General features: G+C 30.2%; 2 protein-coding genes across 2 annotated transcripts; one reads left to right on the forward strand and one right to left on the reverse strand.

Moving 5' to 3' along the window:
- The first annotated feature begins 6204 nt into the window (after positions 1-6204).
- LOC101505571 (cell division control protein 2 homolog 2) lies at positions 6205-11643 on the forward strand. Its single transcript, XM_004504677.4, has 9 exons — positions 6205-6346; positions 6470-6508; positions 6606-6790; positions 7512-7632; positions 8542-8715; positions 9290-9453; positions 10522-10609; positions 10696-10749; positions 11277-11643. Exons 2-9 carry the CDS (start codon positions 6500-6502, stop codon positions 11364-11366), a joined length of 885 nt encoding a protein of 294 aa, XP_004504734.1. The 5' UTR covers positions 6205-6346; positions 6470-6499; the 3' UTR covers positions 11367-11643.
- A 2092-nt stretch (positions 11644-13735) lies between these two features.
- On the reverse strand, positions 13736-15349 carry LOC101506113 (protein LIGHT-DEPENDENT SHORT HYPOCOTYLS 1-like). Its single transcript, XM_004504678.4, has one exon. It carries the CDS (start codon positions 14742-14744, stop codon positions 14034-14036), a length of 711 nt encoding a protein of 236 aa, XP_004504735.1. The 5' UTR covers positions 14745-15349; the 3' UTR covers positions 13736-14033.
- Between the last annotated feature and the right edge of the window lie 5638 nt (positions 15350-20987).

Below are 20987 nucleotides of genomic sequence, written 5' to 3' on the forward strand. Positions count from 1 at the left end.
TGCATATGCTATAATGAATCAGTACTATGCAAAAAATGGAAAAAAAACCATTGGAACTGCAACTTCTCTGCCTCTGCTCTCATTGTTCTTACTGAACCAAGTAAGCCATTTATTGAATGATTAGTTTTAGTGCACGTTCACGTGCAAAGCCTTCAGCAAGTGAACGTGTACTCAATCTGAACATTGAACATGCTTGCAATATGTTGCCTAGTTGCAAGATGATTCAATCAGGTGGGTCATGTTTCTACCCCAACACACCAATAAACCATGCATCTGCTGTGATGAATCACTACTATGCAAACAATGGAAGAAACCTTTGGAACTGCAACTTCTCTAACTCTGCTCTCATTGCTCTCACTGATCCAAGTTTTTTTATATATAAATGGAACATGTAGCCTTAATGTAAGTTTTTCTACATGGATTATTGTTGTGTTAGATGGGATTTTGAAATAGTTCAATTTGTTTGATTTATACAGGTTATGGGAGCTGCAAGTATGCTTAGTGGGAATGGCTACGGTGGAAGAAATATAGATATTATATTGTTGCATAAGGATTTTACTTAATTGTTTATCAAACTTAATGAATTTTACTAGGATCGTATCTCTGAGATACTTTATTTTATTTAAATAAAAAAACTGAAGTTTGCTTCATATATATATATATATGCCTTTGTATTTCGTGATGAAGTGATTAATGTAGAAAATGAGGCATTCCGAATACCCATTGTTGGTAACCGCTATTCATACGTATTATCTAATAATTTAACGATGTCGGCCTATTTATCAAAAAAGAAAGAAAAAAAATATGTTTCTACCCCAACCCACCATTGAATCATGCATCTGCTATAATGAATCAGTACTATGCAAAAAATGGAAAAAAAACCCTTGGAACTGCAACTTCTCTACATCTGCTCTCATTGTTCTTACTGAACCAAGTAAGCCCTTTATTGAATGATTAGTTTTAAAGCACGTTCACGTGCGAAGCCTTCAGCAAGTGAACGTGTACTGAAACTAAACATTGAATATGTTGGCAATATGTTGGGTGATTGTAAGATTATTCAATCAGGTGGATCATGTTTCTATCCCAACCCACCATTGAATCATGCATCTGCTATAATGAATCAGTACTATGCAAAAAATGGAAAAAAAACCCTTGGAACTGCAACTTCTCTACCTCTGCTCTCATTGTTCTTACTAAACCAAGTAAACTCTTTATTGAATGATTAGTTTTAGTGCACGTTCACGTGCGAAGCCTTCAGCAAGTGAACGCGTACTCAATCTGAACATTGAATATGCTTGCAATATGTTGCCTAGTTGCAAGATGATTCAATCAGGTGAGTCATGTTTCTACCCCAACACACCAATAAACCATGCATCTCCTGTGATGAATCACTACTATGCAAACAATGGAAGAAACCTTTGGAACTGCAACTTCTCTAACTCTGCTCTCACTGACCCAAGTAAGCCTTTTTTATATATATAAATGGAACATGTAGCCTTAATGTAAGTTTTTGTACATGGATTATTGTTGTGTTAGATGATTTTTTGAAATAGTTCAATTTGTTTGATTTATACAGGTTATGGGAGCTGCAAGTATGCTTAGTGGGAATGGCTACGGTGGAAGAAATATATATATTATATTGTTGCATATGGATTTTACTTAATTGTTTATCAAACTTCATGAATTTTACTATGATCGTATCTCTGAGATACTTTATTTTATTTAAATAAAAAAACTGAAGTTTGCTACATATATATATATATATATATATATATATGCCTTTGTATTTCGTGATGAAGTGATTAATGTAGAAAATGAGGCATTCCGAATACCCATTGTTGGTAACCGCTATTCATATGTATTATCTAATAATTTAACGATGTCTGCCTATTTATTAAAAAAGAAAGAAAAAATATATGTTTCTACCCCAACCCACCATTGAATCATGCATCAGCTATAATAAATCAATACTATGCAAAAAATGGAAAAAAAACCCTTGGAACTGCAACTTCTCTACCTCTGCTCTCATTGTTCTTGCTGAACCAAGTAAGCCCTTTTATTGAATGATTAGTTTTAGCGCATGTTCACGTGCGAAGCCTTGAGCAAGTGAACGTGTACTGAAACTAAACATTGAATATGTTGGGTGATTGTAAGATTATTCAATCAGGTGGATCATGTTTCTATCCCAACCCACCATTGAATCATGCATCTGCTATAATGAATCAGTACTATGCAAAAAATGAAAAAAGAACCCTTGGAACTGCAACTTCTCTACCTCTGCTCTCATTGTTCTTACTAAACCAAGTAAGCCCTTTATTGAATGATTAGTTTTAGTGCACGTTCACGTGCGAAGCCTTCAGCAATTGAACGTGTACTCAATCTGAACATTGAATATGCTTGCAATATGTTGCCTAGTTGCAAGATGATTCAATCAGGTGGGTCATGTTTCTACCCCAACACACCAATAAACCATGCATCTGCTGTGATGAATCACTACTATGCAAACAATGGAAGAAACCTTTGGAACTGCAACTTCTTTAACTCTGCTCTCATTGCTCTCACTGACCCAAGTAAGCCTTTTTTATATATATAAATGGAACATGTAGCCTTAATGTAAGTTTTTGTACATGGATTATTGTTGTGTTAGATGAGATTTTGAAATAGTTCAATTTGTTTGATTTATACAGGTTATGGGAGCTGCAAGTATGCTTAGTGGGAATGGCTACGGTGGAAGAAATATATATATATATTATATTGTTGCATATGGATTTTACTTAATTGTTTATCAAACTTCATGAATTTTACTAGGATCGTATCTATGAGATACTTTATTTTATTTAAATAAAAAACTGAAGTTTGCTACATATATATATATATGCATTTGTATTTCGTGATGAAGTGATTAATAAAGAAAATGAGGTATTCCGAATACCCATTGTTGGTAACTGCTATTCATACTATTATCTAATAATTTAACGATGTCTGTCTATTTATCAAAAAAGAAAGAAAAAAATATGTTTCTACCCCAACCCACCATTGAATCATGCATCTGCTATAATGAATCAGTACTATGCAAAAAATGGAAAAAGAAACCCTTGGAACTGCAACTTCTCTACCTCTGCTCTCATTGTTCTTACTGAACCAAGTAAGCCCTTTATTGAATGATTAGTTTTAAAGCACGTTCACGTGCGAAGCCTTCAGCAAGTGTTGGTGTACTGAAACTAAACATTGAATATGATGGCAATATGTTGGGTGATTGTAAGATTATTCAATCAGGTGGATCATGTTTCTATCCCAACCCACCATTGAATCATGCATCTGCTATAATGAATCAGTACTATGCAAAAAATGGAAAAAAAAAACCCTTGGAACTGCAACTTCTCTACTTCTGCTCTCATTGTTCTTACCGAACCAAGTAAGCCCTTTATTGAATGATTGGTTTAAGTGCACGTTCACGTGCGAAGCCTTCAGCAAGTGAACGTGTACTCAATCTGAACGTTGAATATGCTTGCAATATGTTGCCTAGTTGCAAGATGATTCAATCAGGTGGGTCATGTTTCTACCCCAACACACCAATAAACCATGCATCTGCTGTGATGAATCACTACTATGCAAACAATGGAAGAAACCTTTGGAACTGCAACCTCTCTAACTCTGCTCTCATTGCACCCAAGTAAGCCTTTTTTTTTTATATATAAATGGAACATGTAGCCTTAATGTAAGTTTTTGTACATGGATTATTGTTATGTTAGATGGGATTTTGAAATAGTTCAATTTGTTTGATTTATACAGGTTATGGGAGCTGCAAGTATGCTTAGTGGGAATGGCTACGGTGGAAGAAACATATATATTATATTGTTGCATATGGATTTTACTTAATTGTTTATCAAACTTCATGAATTTTACTAGGATCGTATCTCTGAGATACTTTATTTTATTTAAATAAAAAAACTGAAGTTTGCTACACACACACATATATATATATTTTATTTAAATAACCTATTTAAAACAAAATTATAAAATATAACATTTAAATATTTTAATGCGAATAAGGCTTTTAAATAGGCTTACAGGCTAGACCATGATAGGCCGTAGGCCAGGCTCAGGCCGAAAAAAAAGCCTATCATAGGTCGTAGGCCAAGCTTAGGCCTAAAAAATTCATTGTAGGCCAGGCTCAGGCCTTTCAAAGTCTGGCCTGGCCTGACCTATTCCCACCCCTAACCATGATATACGATAGACTAGTTTTAAAAATGTTTAAAACTTCAATAACTACAAATATCATTTTTTAAAGTAAATGTTAATAATTATTTTTATTTTTATTATTGAGTTAATGACTTAAATGATAGATATTAATATTGATTAAAATAAAAACAAACAAAAATGTATTTCATTTTGAATCGAAATCAATCAAATCATTGTCTTATTCATAAAAAAGAGAAAGGTTACAAACTATTATTTCTGAGAGTCGTCAATCGTGGTTAATATTTTTTAAATATTAGGTCATAATTGACCCCTTGTAAAGGTGGTACAGGGTAGAACTTACTTTAAATGAAAGAGTATCAATGTGAATGCTTTAAGGCAATTATAACATGGAGAATAGTCTACCAAGAAGTGATTTTAAAACATCCGACTCTTAGACGTAAAATATTGTTGATCAACTTTATTTATTGACTGAAATAATGACTTAAATAATATTGATTTGATAAAAATACAGAAAAATAAAATATGTATTTCATATTAAATTGACGTCAATTGAATTATTATCTTATTTATAAAGATAAAGACAATCACAAATTATTATTTTTTAAAATATTATTAATTATGAATTTATAAATTATTATTTCTTAAAAATACTATCAATTATCTTTATTTTTTGTTTTTTAAATATCGATACATGGTAGACCAATGAAAAAAATTCACAATGCTTTAAATAGGCTTGGTGACAACTTATTCATATTGTCAAATATTGCACGATTAATTAAATAGTCTTCGTGACAACTCATTTTATATTGTCAAATATTGCATGCTTGCAGTCAACTCACGTTAACATTAACACTAATGCTATTGTCATCATAATGGTATAGGAAAGACCTTAACAAAACAAAAATGATAGGAGTGTCGACAAAGAGTTTTTTATATTTTTATTTATCTAAATTTAGTTTTCTATTTGACCTAAGTGACATAAATTAATTTTATTTTATTTTATGTGTAACAATCATAAAATAACGAAGTGTCAATATACTTATCTAAATTGCAGTTTCTATATATATTATATAATTTTAAATTTTGAAGAACATAATTACATAGAAAAGCAAAACACAAAACTCTATAAAAAACTTCATAAATAACATCCGCTCAATTAATCAAGGGTGACATTCTTATGTAACATATTACGTTATATTTTAATGTTATATTAACGTCACATCATCATTTTATAGGTTGCTAATTACGTGGCATGAGATAACACTAGTATACAAATATATTTTATATCAGTTATTTTGGACTTTTAACACCAAATTTTGTAATAAAAACAACATGTGTAATAGTACTCGGTATTGTAAATAAGACTTAAAATCCTAGATTTTAAAAATTAAAAAATTGGTGATATATGGTAACTTATAATACCTATGTTTAAATAAAATAGATGTCTCAAATACTCTGACCAAATCAAAATACGTGTATTTATTAGATTTTTTTAGGTTTATTTTTATGAAAAGTAAGTGAAATATATCACATATAACATTGATTTTAAAATAAAATAAGTATTATATGTTATCATTTAATACCGGGTGTGATGTTAGTTTTTTTTTTAAAAAAAATTGTTTATTTTTAATTTACTAATAAAAGTTTGATTTGATAGCAATTGCATTAAATGTGCTTGAAATTTCATATTTCATATAACAAAATGTGTTGCATACATATAAAACAGCAAATTGCACCAGAAGTGCAAATTCATATTTATACATTAAACAATGTAAAAACAACTAAAATTAAGCTTTTGTTGTTTATCTTTTTTATTTATTATTTGAAGATAATCATATTAATGACGCATCATCCCCGTTAACGTTAGTATTATACGAGTAACCTTAATAATATAATAATGGAAATAGAGGAAAAATTCCAAAATTTCTATAAGTTTTAGGTTTCGAATGCATGTTCTAATTATACTATTTCATTTTATTTATATTAAAAAGGAAATTATAGTAAAAAAGTAAAATAAATATAGAATATAGGAGTAGGAGGGTGAGAATAGGAGCGAATAGAGAAAGAGTGAGCAAAGAGGAGGCGGAGACTGATGAGACTGATAGACCACACTCTGTCTGTATAACCGTTTCTCGCTCTGGAGGTAACTGCCCAGATCTTCTTCTTCTTCCTCTTCGATCGTTCTCTATTCTCTCTCTAATTTCGCTCGCTTTCTCTCTCTCTCTCTCTCTCTCTCTCTCTCTCTCTCTGTTGTTACTTGAACTAGAACTTCGCTTTGAACTTCAAGAGGTTTTTGATGGAGCAGGTTAGTGAAAACGAACTTCATCTTTTAGTTTCTCCTTGCAAATACGAAAATAACACGCTCTGATTATTTCTCTGATTTTGCGAGTGTCTTTTTGCAGTACGAGAAGGTTGAAAAGATAGGAGAAGGAACATACGGCGTCGTTTACAAGGCTCGTGACCGTGTAACCAACGAAACCATCGCCTTAAAGAAGATTCGCCTCGAGCAGGAAGATGAAGGTGTTCCTAGCACCGCTATTCGAGAGATTTCTCTCTTGAAAGAAATGCAGCATAGGAACATTGTTAGGTATATTCCGATGAGTAATCAAATTGATACACTAAGCAATAATGTTATGTCTGTGGTCATTGATAGTAGTCAAATAGGATGATTAATGCTCAACTCGAGGCTTAGCTTCCCAACGAAGGGTTCGTTGAGTGCTAATTTTGGTACATTGATGTTATAGTCATAGATCTGCATAGAATAATAATGTTTGGCATTTAAATTATGAGAAGGAATGAAAAAAATATGGTTTGATTTCTCTCATATGTCTCCCTGTGATTATTTTGGTATGGCTAACCTAGTATGGTGATGCCTTGGTGAATTGGATAAATCTTTGTATTTTCCTGGTCACTCCAATGCTGTCTACATTATCCGTATGATTATTCTGGCATGGCTAAACTAGTGTATGGTGATGTTGCTGGTAGTTTATGAATTTGCAAATTGAATAAGTTTTTTTTTAAATCTGGTCACTCCAATGCTTCACGTGTGCAATGCTACATATATTATCATGTGATTCATGTTCTTCATGATCCTTCCCTTGTCTTCTGGACAACATGATACTCTAACTCCATTTATACCGTCATAATTAGGATTGGATGGCACAGGAAAACATGTTGACTTCAGTTCCATTGGGCTTTGGATATGTTGCTTGGATTATTTCATTGATCATACATTGTTGTCCTGATGTTATTTTGCTTCCTTAACCATTTGCTTATTGAGTTACGGTTGGTGGTTACGTGGATGGCAGGTTGCAAGATGTGGTGCACAGTGAGAAGCGATTGTATCTGGTTTTTGAGTACCTTGACTTAGATCTAAAGAAGCATATGGATTCATCTCCAGAATTTTCAAAAGATCCTCGACAAGTAAAGGTATGTGACTTCTCTACTTCTATTCTCTTTGGGGATTTTGAGCTGTTCGTAACTACGAATATAATTATCAGAGTGAGCACAAAATATAACTCAGCCATTGATTGAATGGTTTTCTTATCCTCAGACTCATCTTTCCATGAATTTAATAATCAAATATGAGAGCCAATGATGATTAAATAACATTATTACGGTTGACAACATAACTATAGCTTGTCAAAATGTAGGTCCATACATATTATGCATGTCTCATGATTTTTGTGATGAATTAAAGGTTACGTGGATTGCAGTTTATTGGTATGACTTTTTCCATACCAGTTTCCTATTAGTGAAGACGAGTGATGGGTTGACTAAGCTTGGCCTTAGTATGTTGATTGGGGCTGTTAAGTACTTAAAGCAGTGGTTACTGAAACTGTAATGACATTCTCTGTTATTGAGACAAAATAAAGCGGCCTTTAGCATTTTCATTGGGGCTTTTAATCGCTTACTGAAACTGAAGGTGTTTAAATGGAATTCTCTGTTTCTGAGGAAAAAAAACTGGGTCTATAAGCTAATCATATCGGATTTATTTTCAATTGGTTGTATATTACAATATTATGTGCAGTAGTTGATTAAAAAGAACTCTTCTTTGTTGGTGCAAGGCATTGCACCTTTTGTATTTCATCAGATTTTAGCTCTCCTTTACATTGCCTGCCTCATCTTTGAAATGTCTGAGCTTTAGCATATTGTATTACTTTCCTGTTAACTTCCCTTCCCATTTTATTGTACATTTTTTATCACAGCTAAATATTTCTACCTTATCATGCATCACTAATATGAACGTATTTATCACAAATTGAAAAAGGGATGATCTATTTTGGCAAAGTGGACCAATTAATTTGGAATTTGAATTTTTAATGATGCTTTCTGCAGATGTTCCTTTATCAAATTCTTTGTGGCATTGCTTACTGTCATTCTCACAGAGTTCTTCATCGAGATTTGAAACCACAAAATTTGTTGATAGATCGCAGCTCTAATGCGCTAAAGCTTGCAGATTTTGGATTGGCTAGGGCATTTGGAATTCCTGTTAGGACATTTACTCATGAGGTTTGTGCGCTATCTTTTGTTTGCTTTTGGTCATTCGTCGAGATAACAAAAATTTGAAGTTAATGGGTCTATGAGCAAGAAGAGAAACATATACTCATGCTCCATTTTAATGTTTTGAGTGATTTGGAACTGCAATCTTTAGTCGAAAAACTTACTGCGCTGTAATGCTAAAGCAATTGAATAGATAAGACAAGACTGGGTAGTTTGATTAAAAGTTCTAATGTAGAAGGCTTTAGCATACACCAGCAAGAAAGACATTTCTCTAGATGATTTTGCTGAAAATCTGGATACTGATAGAGCCCCATTCCGTTTTTTAGTCTATTTTTGTCAACCCACCTACAGGAAGCAAGAATCCTTGGTCCGGTGTTCTTTTTGTTATGTTTTTGTGCCAGCCATTTTGCATGGCATTTATATCATTCAAATGAAAATGATTGAAATAATTAAATCGAAAGATTTATAGGAGTAGATTCTGTAAGGACATAAAAGTCTTGTGAAAATGTATAATGATAGATGGGCATTAGAAACTTAATATTTATTCCTATTTCTGCATTATGATTTTGGCGATTACTTTTAGGTGGTGACACTATGGTATAGAGCTCCAGAAATATTGCTTGGATCCCGTCATTATTCTACCCCAGTTGATGTTTGGTCAGTTGGGTGCATATTTGCTGAGATGATAAACCAACGACCACTCTTCCCGGGGGACTCTGAGATTGATGAATTGTTTAAAATATTCAGGTAAATAGCTTTTTTGCCATAAGTTTGACAGTTCATTAGAAATCATAGTAAATCATGTCTGCTAAGAATTTGACAAAGAATGTCCCCTAAATTCCATTAAAAGTCTCAACACTTAAATTGGAATTATGGCTCTAATGTACACTGGGGTTTTCCAACTGTTGATGAATCTTAATGATTTGGAGGTTACAATTTTTTTTCTCGATTTTTAATATTTTAAAATTTTAAGTTGTGGTGCTGATAGGGATTCGGAAGAACCTGAGTTCTGTATGTAATACTCAGATAGATTGATATATGTGGTATCAACTCTCTGACGCCTGTATTTTACATTGGCATTTCTCAGAACCTTGAAACCATTTAGATTCGGTTAGTAGTTATCAGGATGAAGACGGATTTTGCCTTTAGGCAATGATTTTTAATCCAGTTTAGGGCTTTGTGAGAAAAAATGGAGGAACCTCGCAGATCCTTTTAGAGATTTGCAACATATTTGATTAGAATTTCCTGCCAGTATTTTCAGGTCAAAGTGTACAGCTTTAACCAACTCTCTGTTGCGGCGTGCATTGGTCGTGTTAGTTGTGCAGCTAGTATTATTTACAATTGGCTTTCTTGTATATTTTGAGTTATGGGCATGCGTTTTTTTAATTAAATACTGATGTTTTGGGCATTCTAATTATTAACTGTGTGTGCTAACTGCCAAGTGGCTGAATGATAAAATTTCCTTTTTATACTTTATAGGATATATTTCACTAATTGATTCCACAAGAGCTTCATTCATTATGTATTTGTCTGGTCTACACTTTGCCACTTCTGGCTTTTGCTTTTCCCTTGTGCTTGGACATTTTGTACAATTTGTTTTTACTGTGTGAACTGTAAAGTTTTGATTGGAACATCTTGCACTGCTGAGTAAGTCAACCAATTCACAGGTTTAAACTTTATAGGTCATTTATACTGTTGGTATTGCAATCTATATAATGCAACCAATATATTTTTGCTTCCAAACAGGCATGTAAGAAACAAATAAACAATACATAATGTATGCTTATAATTTTGCGCATTGTTCCTTATATGAAGAATCACGGGTACACCAAATGAAGATACATGGCCTGGAGTGACTTCATTGCCTGATTTTAAATCAGCCTTTCCCAAGTGGCCACCTAAGGTAATTAAATGGATATTTGTCTCTAACTTGCATTATTTAATGTTAGGATTCCATTGCCAAGTTTAACCTTATTTTGTATTTTGCAGGACTTGGCAACTCTAGTCCCAAATCTTGAGCCAGCTGGTCTTGATCTTCTATCTGTAAGTGATCTTTTTAAAATAACGAAGAAAGGAAATATCTCTCTATTATGATGATAAAATGAAACCTAAGGTTATATGTATTTCGTTATAAATGAAGAGGAAGTACTGTATTTGTCATCTTAGAACTGGGATAAAACTAAAAATCAATATTTAGAAGTTAAAAATTAAGACAGCACAAGTATTAGATGGTAATTGGTAATGTTTCTCACAAGTATAGCACAAGTCCGAATATTTCTCACTATTCGGACTTATGGAAAGGTTAACTGTGCAAAATGGTGATATGAGGTCTCAAATATTTCCTTTCAGCCATTTATATGGAACTTCAGTCATGATTTTCCAATTAGTAATGTTCAAGTCTATTAAGTTTGGAACTGAAAGTATAGGAAAGTGTGTGTCCTCTGTTTTATGTCCTTCGTTTCAAATCCACTACCATGCATATTTTATGTCCTTCCTCAAAATTATTTACAGTGATTTTCTTTAGCTGGTTCTTACTTTAGTTTGTGGATGTGTTTTGTATTGTATTCCAGAGTATGCTTCGCTTGGATCCCAGCAGAAGAGTTACTGCCAGGGGCGCTCTTGAGCATGAATACTTCAAAGACATTAAATTTGTCCCCTGATTTCTCAGCTTCACTGAAGAGGTGTCTATATTATTATGTGTATCATTTATGGGTTGACTTAGAAATGTGCGCTATCTTTGCTATTTTATTCAATGCTTTGGATTGGACCGAGTAATATTTCTTTCATTTATTGGTTTTTACAGATTTCTTTATTTATTTTTAGATTAAGCTTGAGTGTGATTTCATTGCCTATATTTTCTTTTTCATGTCTTAGTCTCAATACAATGCTACCAGCAAATTTCCTGTTTGCTAGATGTATAATAGACATATTGCTGAATGATTGTTGTAGAACAAATCGTTACTCCTACTGGCATGGGGCATGTAAAAGTGATTTACGCCTGTAATTTGCTTCTAACCGCTTTCTCAAATTAGTTATTGTACAACATATAATGCATAAATGTATGAGTGAAATATCCGAAAGCTTTTTTTAAAAATATAATATAATTTATGCATGGTCGCAATGACGTTGATTGTCTTTTGATAACAGAAATGACATATTATGATAATGCACAGATTTTATTTGTATTTTTTTAGGCAAAGTTTTATATGTCTATTAGACATTAACAAAATTTAAATAAACCGTTAAAATTAGTTACACTTTGACATTTGAGATGTCTATTTTACTTGTTTTGTATATCTATTTTTCTGGTCATTTTCCAACAAATTTATGGGTGTTTCCACAAGCTTATGTTCCTCAAATTATTGACTCATGGTATTAGTCTTCGTTAATTTATTAAATGTTTGTTTTTAATTTTTAATTTGATAGTGTGTTTTTAATTTTATAGCCTCTTTAAAACTAGAAATAAATATAATTTAAAATAAATTAATAGAATTAAATTGCATATATATAACTATAATTTTTGGAGGAAAAATTAGAACTTATATTGCGAAGATGAAATACTTCTAATGTTTCCGAGATGGTAATAAATGTTTCCTAGATGGAAGCATTACCATTCCATTTGGGGAGGACGTATATTGTTGGAGTATGAACCGGAAACCGTAGTTTTTGTTTCGTCGAAATGTATATTAGTAAACTCTAAATTTAGAAACCTAATAATATATTATTCATAACAAAAAATTAAGACAAATATCTGTTAGACTCCATTTAAATGTAAAAAATGTCACCATTGTGGTGGCTTTGGTTTTAAACCATCGACATAATTAATTTGTTCATATCTTGATTGAATTGTTACAGACCCCACTCCAAAAAACAGGTCGAATGAGAAAATTTGACGCATAACACCCACTTTAATTTTGGTGTCTTATTTGACTTCTCGATGAAGCATTGGAACCTTTTCATTAGTGCGAGTCATTCAAACTTTGATTCTGCTGAATAAATACCGTAAATTAAAGGGGAAAACAGTAAAGCCAGATATACTTCCCACCATTCGACAGATGGGACGGATTGATTCTCAACATCACAAACTAATAACTCCGGCTGCATTATTAAAAAAAAATAAACTAAGAACTCCTTCGCAATTAAATGAAGTTGGACCACGTTTGAATTATATTTAATTTAAAATTTAAACCTTTAAATCATAATCAAACGGCTTTTATATACCTGAATGTACTACCGTCAAAGGGGGCCAATTAAATGTTATCCATTCAAAATATATAATATAAAAAGTAGAAACTTCTAATATTTCTCTTCAATTTTTTAAATCTTTTATTTTAAAGTATTCTCACAATCTTTTGGAATAGAACTAATATTTGCTAATCTTTTGGAATAGAACTAGTATTTGCTTGATTTGATAAGAGATACGAAGATGAGTTCAAATGAATAATATATTATTTGTAATCAATACAAATAAATAACTAGTTTTAACAACCTTTGGTATACAGGCGATTTCTAACTATCCACTTTTTTTATATAAAAAAATATCTATTTTATTTTATTATTAATTAAAGTGGTATTAACAGATATTTTCCATGTATCTTTAACGAGCTCATTCATTTGGTAGAATCAAATCTTCACTAATTGATAAATGGCCATAACATAATAGATGAGACGACACTAGAAATTCAAACAAGTGCGAGTATTCCAACTTAACAATATCTTTATATATCCTTAATTATTAATTCAACTGATATTTATTATTTTTTAAAAGAAAAAAAAATACATTATCTTACTTTTGTATGTTTTTTTATTGTGCTTCATTATATATTTATTTAACTGTTTAATTTCATAATATCAATATTGTATGAACTTATAATTTCAGTTTCAATATAATATACCTTGATTTTTCCCCAACAAAATCCTTCTTTAATCATTCTTAAAAAATAATATACAAGATAGATATAATCTTTATGTGCCTTTTCTTTTCTTATACGTTGATGAGTATAGTAAAAATCGAGCTGAAAAGATTAAATTGGAAGGATGGTTGTATAGCAAGCAATTCTAAATAAATAATAAACAAGAGAATATCATCATTATACAAATTCACAATACTTATAGAGCACTGTTAATTACCAGAATCAAAGCATATATAATATATAACCAAATTTGAGTGTTAATTATATAGAACACTACAGTACTGATAACTGATAAGCTATTAATAACGACCACATCCTTAGTGCATCTGTGAGCCCTACCACATTAATCATAGAACCTGTCGATCATGATTTTACAGCTTCTATATGTATGCATGGAATATTGTGTATAATAAACTATGATAAATAATAAGAAACTGCAGCAGCATTTCTAGAAGTTGTCCCATTTAAATTTGAGTATTGATCAACCAAACCACCATGAATATGATCATACCTTGAATGCACTACATCATCAACATGATGACCATGATCCTGATCCACCATAATCATCGACCCATTTTGTTGTTTTTGAGACAACTTCTTCCTTTTCTTCTTCTCATAACCAATTCCTCTAGCTTTAGCTTGAGCATCCCTAACTTCCCTAAGATACAATCTCACAGCACGTGCTCCAAAAGGGTTGATCTCAGGTGAACCACCGTTCTCTTCAAAAGCAGCACGTAACCTTCCAATAAGAGCATCAAGGCTACCCCAAGCTTGTTTCAAAGGACAAGGACATGGACCTGGTGGGTTTGAGTTTCCAAAATAAGCACAGTTTTCAGAATGAACCTTAGTTTTTCCAAACTGATCCAAGTAACGAAGAAACTCAAGAACATGTGCACCACTACAACGTGAGAGTGTTAAGGGTGGACGATGATTCTTTAGGTATTGACCAAAAGTGTTCCAATCACGTCTCTTTTGTGACTCATACCTACTTAGAGGTGGAGCAACAGAAACATCCACTCTTTGTGAAGTTAATAACTCATCACTATGGTTGGTGCTGCTTGAGGAAGAGTTCTGGTAGCCGGAGATAGCGGCGGAGGCGGCGGAAGCAGCTACGGCAGCTGACATGTCAAAGTTCTATGTGTGTGCGCTTGAGGTTGAACACAACAAGTGTTTTTTTGTATTTTGTGGATGTTGGTGAGATACATATATATATATAGGTTGTATTGTGATTTGAAATATTTGTTGTTTTAAAAAGGTAGAGTTTTTGAGGTGGGTTTGTCTAAGGGAAAAATTCGGTGATTTTGAAAAATGATTTGAGTTAAGATTTCAGCACATGTGGTCAAATGGAAAGTGATAGGAGTTTGGTATGATTTTGGTAACATGGATTCATGGATCTAGTATTGAAGATGATAATTGGGTGAAATTCTTGGTACAGTTAACCAAGGCTATACTCAAACAAATTAAGGAAAAACGTGTGTGTCTAATTTGGGAGAGATGATAAGGAATTTATAAAACTTAAGCAATAAGAAGAAGAGGAAGATTTGAGGATGAGGTATAGGGTATAGGGTAGATAATTTCTTAGCTATAGGGAGACAAAAGAGGGGTCCATGCATTAGAGAGAAGTGATGGCAGTTTGAATATCACTTCATTACTATTACGTATAGTGGAAATTCGTAATAGATGGTTTTGATATATGGCAAAAAATCGTGTAAAGAAAATATATCAATCAAATTATTAAAGTTAGATAAAAGAAATTATTTAAAAAAGTCAAGAGATTAATGAATTAGACAAAGATTTTTAATATATATGAAGTTGTTTACGTCTATCTCAATCATTGATCATATTCACATATTTGTTTCTCTATGCTTTTGGAGTGGAGAAGAAAAGAAAGGTAGGGGAACTTTGTTTGGGCCAACCTCTTGAAGTAAAGTAAGTAGAATTGGATTGGACATGAAATTGTCAATATGCACTTGAGATTAAAGACTTGCGGGTGCTGTGCCAACTGTTCCATGTATAGCATCCTGTCATCAATTTAACTTCATTCATAACTTCTTTTTTCAATCAAAATAGCTAAATAATTTGCTGCACTTTTAATTCATCTTTCAAAACTTTTTTTTCGATTTGGGACAGATTTGGATATTTTAAGTAGCGGAAGCAAAATATATATATATACATTTCAATTACACCATATTATAGTTTGTGAATTATTAAAATTACAAACACATTTTTATATATCTTTTTTTTAGTAATTTTATAGATTAAGTGACTAATAAAAAATGAAGATCAAATTAACTAATTAATTAAAGACAAATTTAAATATCAAAGTAATTAATAAAAGATAGATTTAAGTTTGTTTTGTAATTTTAATATATTTAAATACTAATACAACAACATTCCCATATTTATTTTAAAAAACTTAAGACAAAGTGAAGATATAATCTATAATATATCTATTTTTCTTTATCATATAATTTAATATTTAATATATTAAATATAAATTATGTACATGTCGTTTTTACATAAACTACTATGCACCAGTTTTAGGGATTGTAAAATATTTAATATATTAAATATACATAAACTTCGTTTTTCTTTGTAAAACTTATTAACTTATCGTCACAAGTCACACTGGTTTATGGATGCAACTTGCATCTATAAACAATGCATTACGAAAAATGTAACAAGTTGTAGTTAAACATAATTTTAAATTTCAATCATGATTTAATTTAAGGTAAATTTAAACATTTGGTTGATCTCTAGTCCAAATCATAATTTAGGCTTCGAGATAAAACAATTGTTCTTGACTGAATCAATGGACATTCATTAAGTGGATTTTCGAAGCACAATTTACGCACCTTAAGCTGCACTAATTAGGGGTAGATATCGGCATATTAGGGTCCAAAATATCAATATGATCTAAATAACAGGTTAAATTTGTAGACGTTTGTCTATTTTTTTATGCAAGTAAGTCAGATGATGAGTCTCGCTATATGACAAAGAAAAACAAAAAAAATTAGATTTGGAGTAAAAAATAGTGACATCTACAACATATTTAAATTTATTTATCATCAAGAATAACAAAAGAAAATAAAAATAAAAATAAAAATAAAAGAGAGAAGGAAGAAGAAGGTGATTATGAAGAAGGAAGAGACTATCATTTTCTATTTTCGATCCACCATAGTCTTCTTTAGTTGTTTCTTTTTCCGAAGAAAATCAAGAATTATAATTATACTTAAATTTTCAATTATAACAAAATATTAGAATTTGGATGCAATTATTATCTACCACTAAAAAAGCTATTAATCTACTATATATATATGATACTGAAACAGCATGCACTTTCAAACATTTATTAATTAATATAATTAATTATGCATTTTCAGTTGGGTTAAAATTTGGATATGCATCCGCCCATTGTAAACTCCGACCCAACCGTTTGCACATATTTTTTTTGGATAATTCGATTCTCGGACGGGTTGGAATAGTTGTCCTCCTCTAGCACGAACAATTTATGATCATTCAACTTCCTCAATATGTCAATCACAAACAATGCAAATTTTTCAACAACCCCATAACGCTTTTCGTCATTACTCTAATTAAGCACTTCAATAAAAATAAAAAGTAAAAGATTATTTTGTCAAGTGAAAAACACACATTCTATTATGATAAGTATCTTTCACCTACACTCACTCAAATATTGACGTGAGTTTTAGAGTATTTGTATTATATCACCTCTATTGAAAGATCATCACCGTCGTATGTGTATCCACACAACTATGATCGTTATCTAAATCCACCTCAAATCATTGGTACAGTTTATGAGAAACGAAGGTCTAAACCACACACAACAGCTGGACGACCCTTTAGCTTCTTAATTAGCCTCGACTAGGTACTACTGTTTTTACACATTCATGCTTTTCAACCACTGAAATATCTTTTACTAAGAATAAATTTGTGGTGGCACATGCACAAAATCTAAAATAGACAATACCTTAGAATGTGACTTGAGGTCGAAACATTAATGAAATCTAATATCTCATAATCGGTTGAAACTCTAAAGACTTTGATCCTCAAATGAACTACGACCATTATGGTTAGTCTTGACATACCATTGTTAGTTGTTGAGAAAGGGAGAATGTCTTACTCATTTACTTTCATTTTTTTTCTTTCAAATTTTTACTTTGTAGGTCGAGGGCAAAATTAATATTTAGTTATAAGTTTCTTTTTTTTAATTGTAATGGATAGAAGATGAAAGGTAACTAGAAAGAAAAATATTTCTAGAAAGTGTGAAAACAATGTTATGACACTTTTCATAATTTAAAAAACGTTTAAATATGTTTTTTATCTCTCTAAATATAATAGTTTTTAGTTTTAATTCCTGTAAAAAAATTTGTTTGGATTTCATCCATGTAATATCATAAAATTTATTTTTGATCTTTAACTTCAAGTAGACGTTACAAAAAACGTTAATTGACAAAGGAAAACGTAGACTAAACGTTTAAATATGTTTTTAGTCTCTCTAAATATAATAGTTTTTAGTTTTAGTCCCTGAAAAAAATTTGTTTGGATTTCATCCCTGCAATATCTAAAAACTTTATTTTTAGTCCTTAACGTCAAATGAACGTTACAAAAACGTGAGTCAATAAATAGAGAAAAATGTGAAATACAAATTTAAATAATTATTCTAAACAAATTTAACTAAAATAATATTTAAATAAAAAATAAATAATTTGTATACTTATTTCTAATAAAATAAGTATACAAACTCTAATGGGAATACAAATTTAAATAATTATTCTAAACAAATTTAACCAAAATAATATTTAAATAAAAAATAAATAATTTGTATACTTATTTCTAATAAAATAAGTATACAAACTCTAATGGGAATACAAATTTAAATAATTATTCTACATAAATTTAACCGAAACAATATTTAAATAATAAATAAAAATAATTTGTATACTTATTTCTAATAAAATAAAATAAGTATACAAACTCTAATGAGAATACAAATTTAAATAATTATTCTAAACAAATTTAACCAAAAAAATATTTAAATAACAAATAAAAATAATTTGTATATTTATTTCTAATAAAATAAGTATACAAACTCCAATAAAAAATACAAATTTAAATAATTATTTTAAATAAATTTAACCAAAACAATATTTAAATAACAAATAAAAATAAGTATACAAGTTATTCTAATATTTAAATTAATATTCTCATTGAAGTAATACAATTGATCCATGTTTTCCTCTATTTGTCGACTCACGTTTTTGTAATGTCTATTTGACGTGAAGGACAAAAAATAAAGTTTTTGGATATTACTTGGTGAAATCCAAACAAATATTTTTCAGGGACTAAAACTGAAAACTGTTATATTTACATGGACCAAAAATATTTTTAAACGTTTGATACACGTTTCTCTTTGTCAATTAATTTTTTTTGTAACGTTCACTTAACGTTAAGGACCAAAGATAAATTTTTCTAATATTACAGAGATGAAATCCAAACAATTTTTTTTACAAATACTAAAACTAAAAACGGTTATATTTATCAGAATTAAAAAAATATTTAAATCTTTTAAAAATATGAAACTATTTTTTAAATGTATTTTCAAAAACTTCTATATTTTCGCTCTCATGTTTAATTTTTTAGTAAAACTGAAAATAAGAAACATATAAAGTAAACCACTTATAAGAATTCGTTTATTTTCTATTCTCCCTTTTTACTTCAACTGTTGAACATGATAGAATATAAATTCAATATTTTTCTCACCATGTTTCTTCCTCAATTTTTTATGATAGATTCAAAATATTAAGAAATTTTGAAAGTACATCCTCCCTAGCTATCATTCTATTTTCCCTATGTTTTTATAAGTAAACATGGCCTAACATATTTCATCTCGAGCAATAATGAGTCAGATACCTTTATGTTAGACTTAGGCATTGTTGGGCTGGGCTGAGGGGGTACACATGTTACTGCAACATGCTACATGAACGAGAATTGCTCGGTTTAACAAGTGGGTTTTTGTTTTTTTCTCTTTTAATTATATAGAAATATACGCTTAAATTGATTAATTTAAATATATAAAATATATTTTTGAATTATTTAATTAGGAAAAAATTTAAAACTTTTGAAAAGATTTGGAAAATGAGAAGAAGAGAAACTTTCTTAACAAATTCTTGTGTTTAGACCTAGAAAAGATATTTCTTGTGTTTGGACCCCAAAAATTTACTAAGTTCTTGTATTTTTTTTGTTATATAATGGATTGTTTCTACAAAGAAAGAAATGAAAAACATTGAAAATTTGTTGTTCCTACTTACAAGTGAATGTCCTTTTTTTTTTCCTCTTCTTTTTTCATTGTTTTAATTTGTATGGTTTTAATTTGCGGTTCCAATATGAAAGTGACATTAAAGAGTCGCAAATGAAAATCATAGAAAAAGATACCAAAAGATATTATAGGACATGATGGCTTCTAAATGCAAAACTCTTGCTCCATGGAAAAGTGACAATCTTTTTGGAAAGCTATTTTTTTATTGAACTTCCTTGGCCAACTTTTTGTTTATGCCCTCGTATATTTGCAAGTGTCATTTAAGATAGTGGCAATTAAATTAAAAATATGATTGATGTCCTCAAGAATATTAAGTAACTCAAGAATATTAGTTTTTTTGGCAAATTAAATATGGTAGTCTTTAAAGTTAGTGAAAATAATAGTCTTTTATTTTTATTTTATATCAAATTTGTTTTTTATATATATAAAAGTTACATCGTTAAACTATTTTTAATTCTAATTTCAATTTAATCTTTTTTAATTATTTATTTTTTAAAATTCTACTATGAATTTTGTCATCTATCATATTAAGATTAAGAACAATATGATAATTTTTCATGTGATTTCTTGAATTATAATTTTTCAGATTAACTGATTTAAAATTAGGATCAACGTTTTAAAAATTTACAAAATAAAAAGTTTTACTTGATACAAAAATATATAAAGAACTAACGTGATACATAAAAAAAATATTAAAATATAAAAAATTAATAGGTTTAATTGCACTTTTGGTTCCCCTATTATAGGTGAAAATTGAAATTAGTCCCCCCATTTTATTTCTCCCCAGTTTTAGTCCCCCAAACAGAATTTGAGTCCAAATCATGATGAGTTGTCATTTTTTAATGACGTGTCAATAAAAAGCTGATGTGTCAATAAAAAGCTGACGTGGCAGACGCTTACGTGGAATAAACTTATTATTATATTATTTCTGATAAAAATCTAATTTATATTTTTAAAAATCCTTATTATAATTGTTAAAAATCATTATTATAAATAAAATTTAATTGTTAAAATTAAATTAAAAAAAA

Source organism: Cicer arietinum, chromosome 6, assembly GCF_000331145.2.
Source record: "Cicer arietinum cultivar CDC Frontier isolate Library 1 chromosome 6, Cicar.CDCFrontier_v2.0, whole genome shotgun sequence".
NCBI classification, from domain to species: Eukaryota; Viridiplantae; Streptophyta; class Magnoliopsida; order Fabales; family Fabaceae; genus Cicer; species Cicer arietinum.

Excerpts from the sequence above, each read along its gene's own strand:
- LOC101505571 (XM_004504677.4), top strand. Across the intron at positions 8,716-9,289 it reads TTAGGACATTTACTCATGAG|GTGGTGACACTATGGTATAG; the intron begins GTTTGTGCGCTA and ends GATTACTTTTAG. Across the intron at positions 10,610-10,695 it reads TTCCCAAGTGGCCACCTAAG|GACTTGGCAACTCTAGTCCC; the intron begins GTAATTAAATGG and ends TGTATTTTGCAG.
- LOC101506113 (XM_004504678.4), bottom strand. The coding sequence starts at position 14,744 with ATGTCAGCTGCCGTAGCTGCTTCCGCCGCCTCCGCCGCTATCTCCGGC.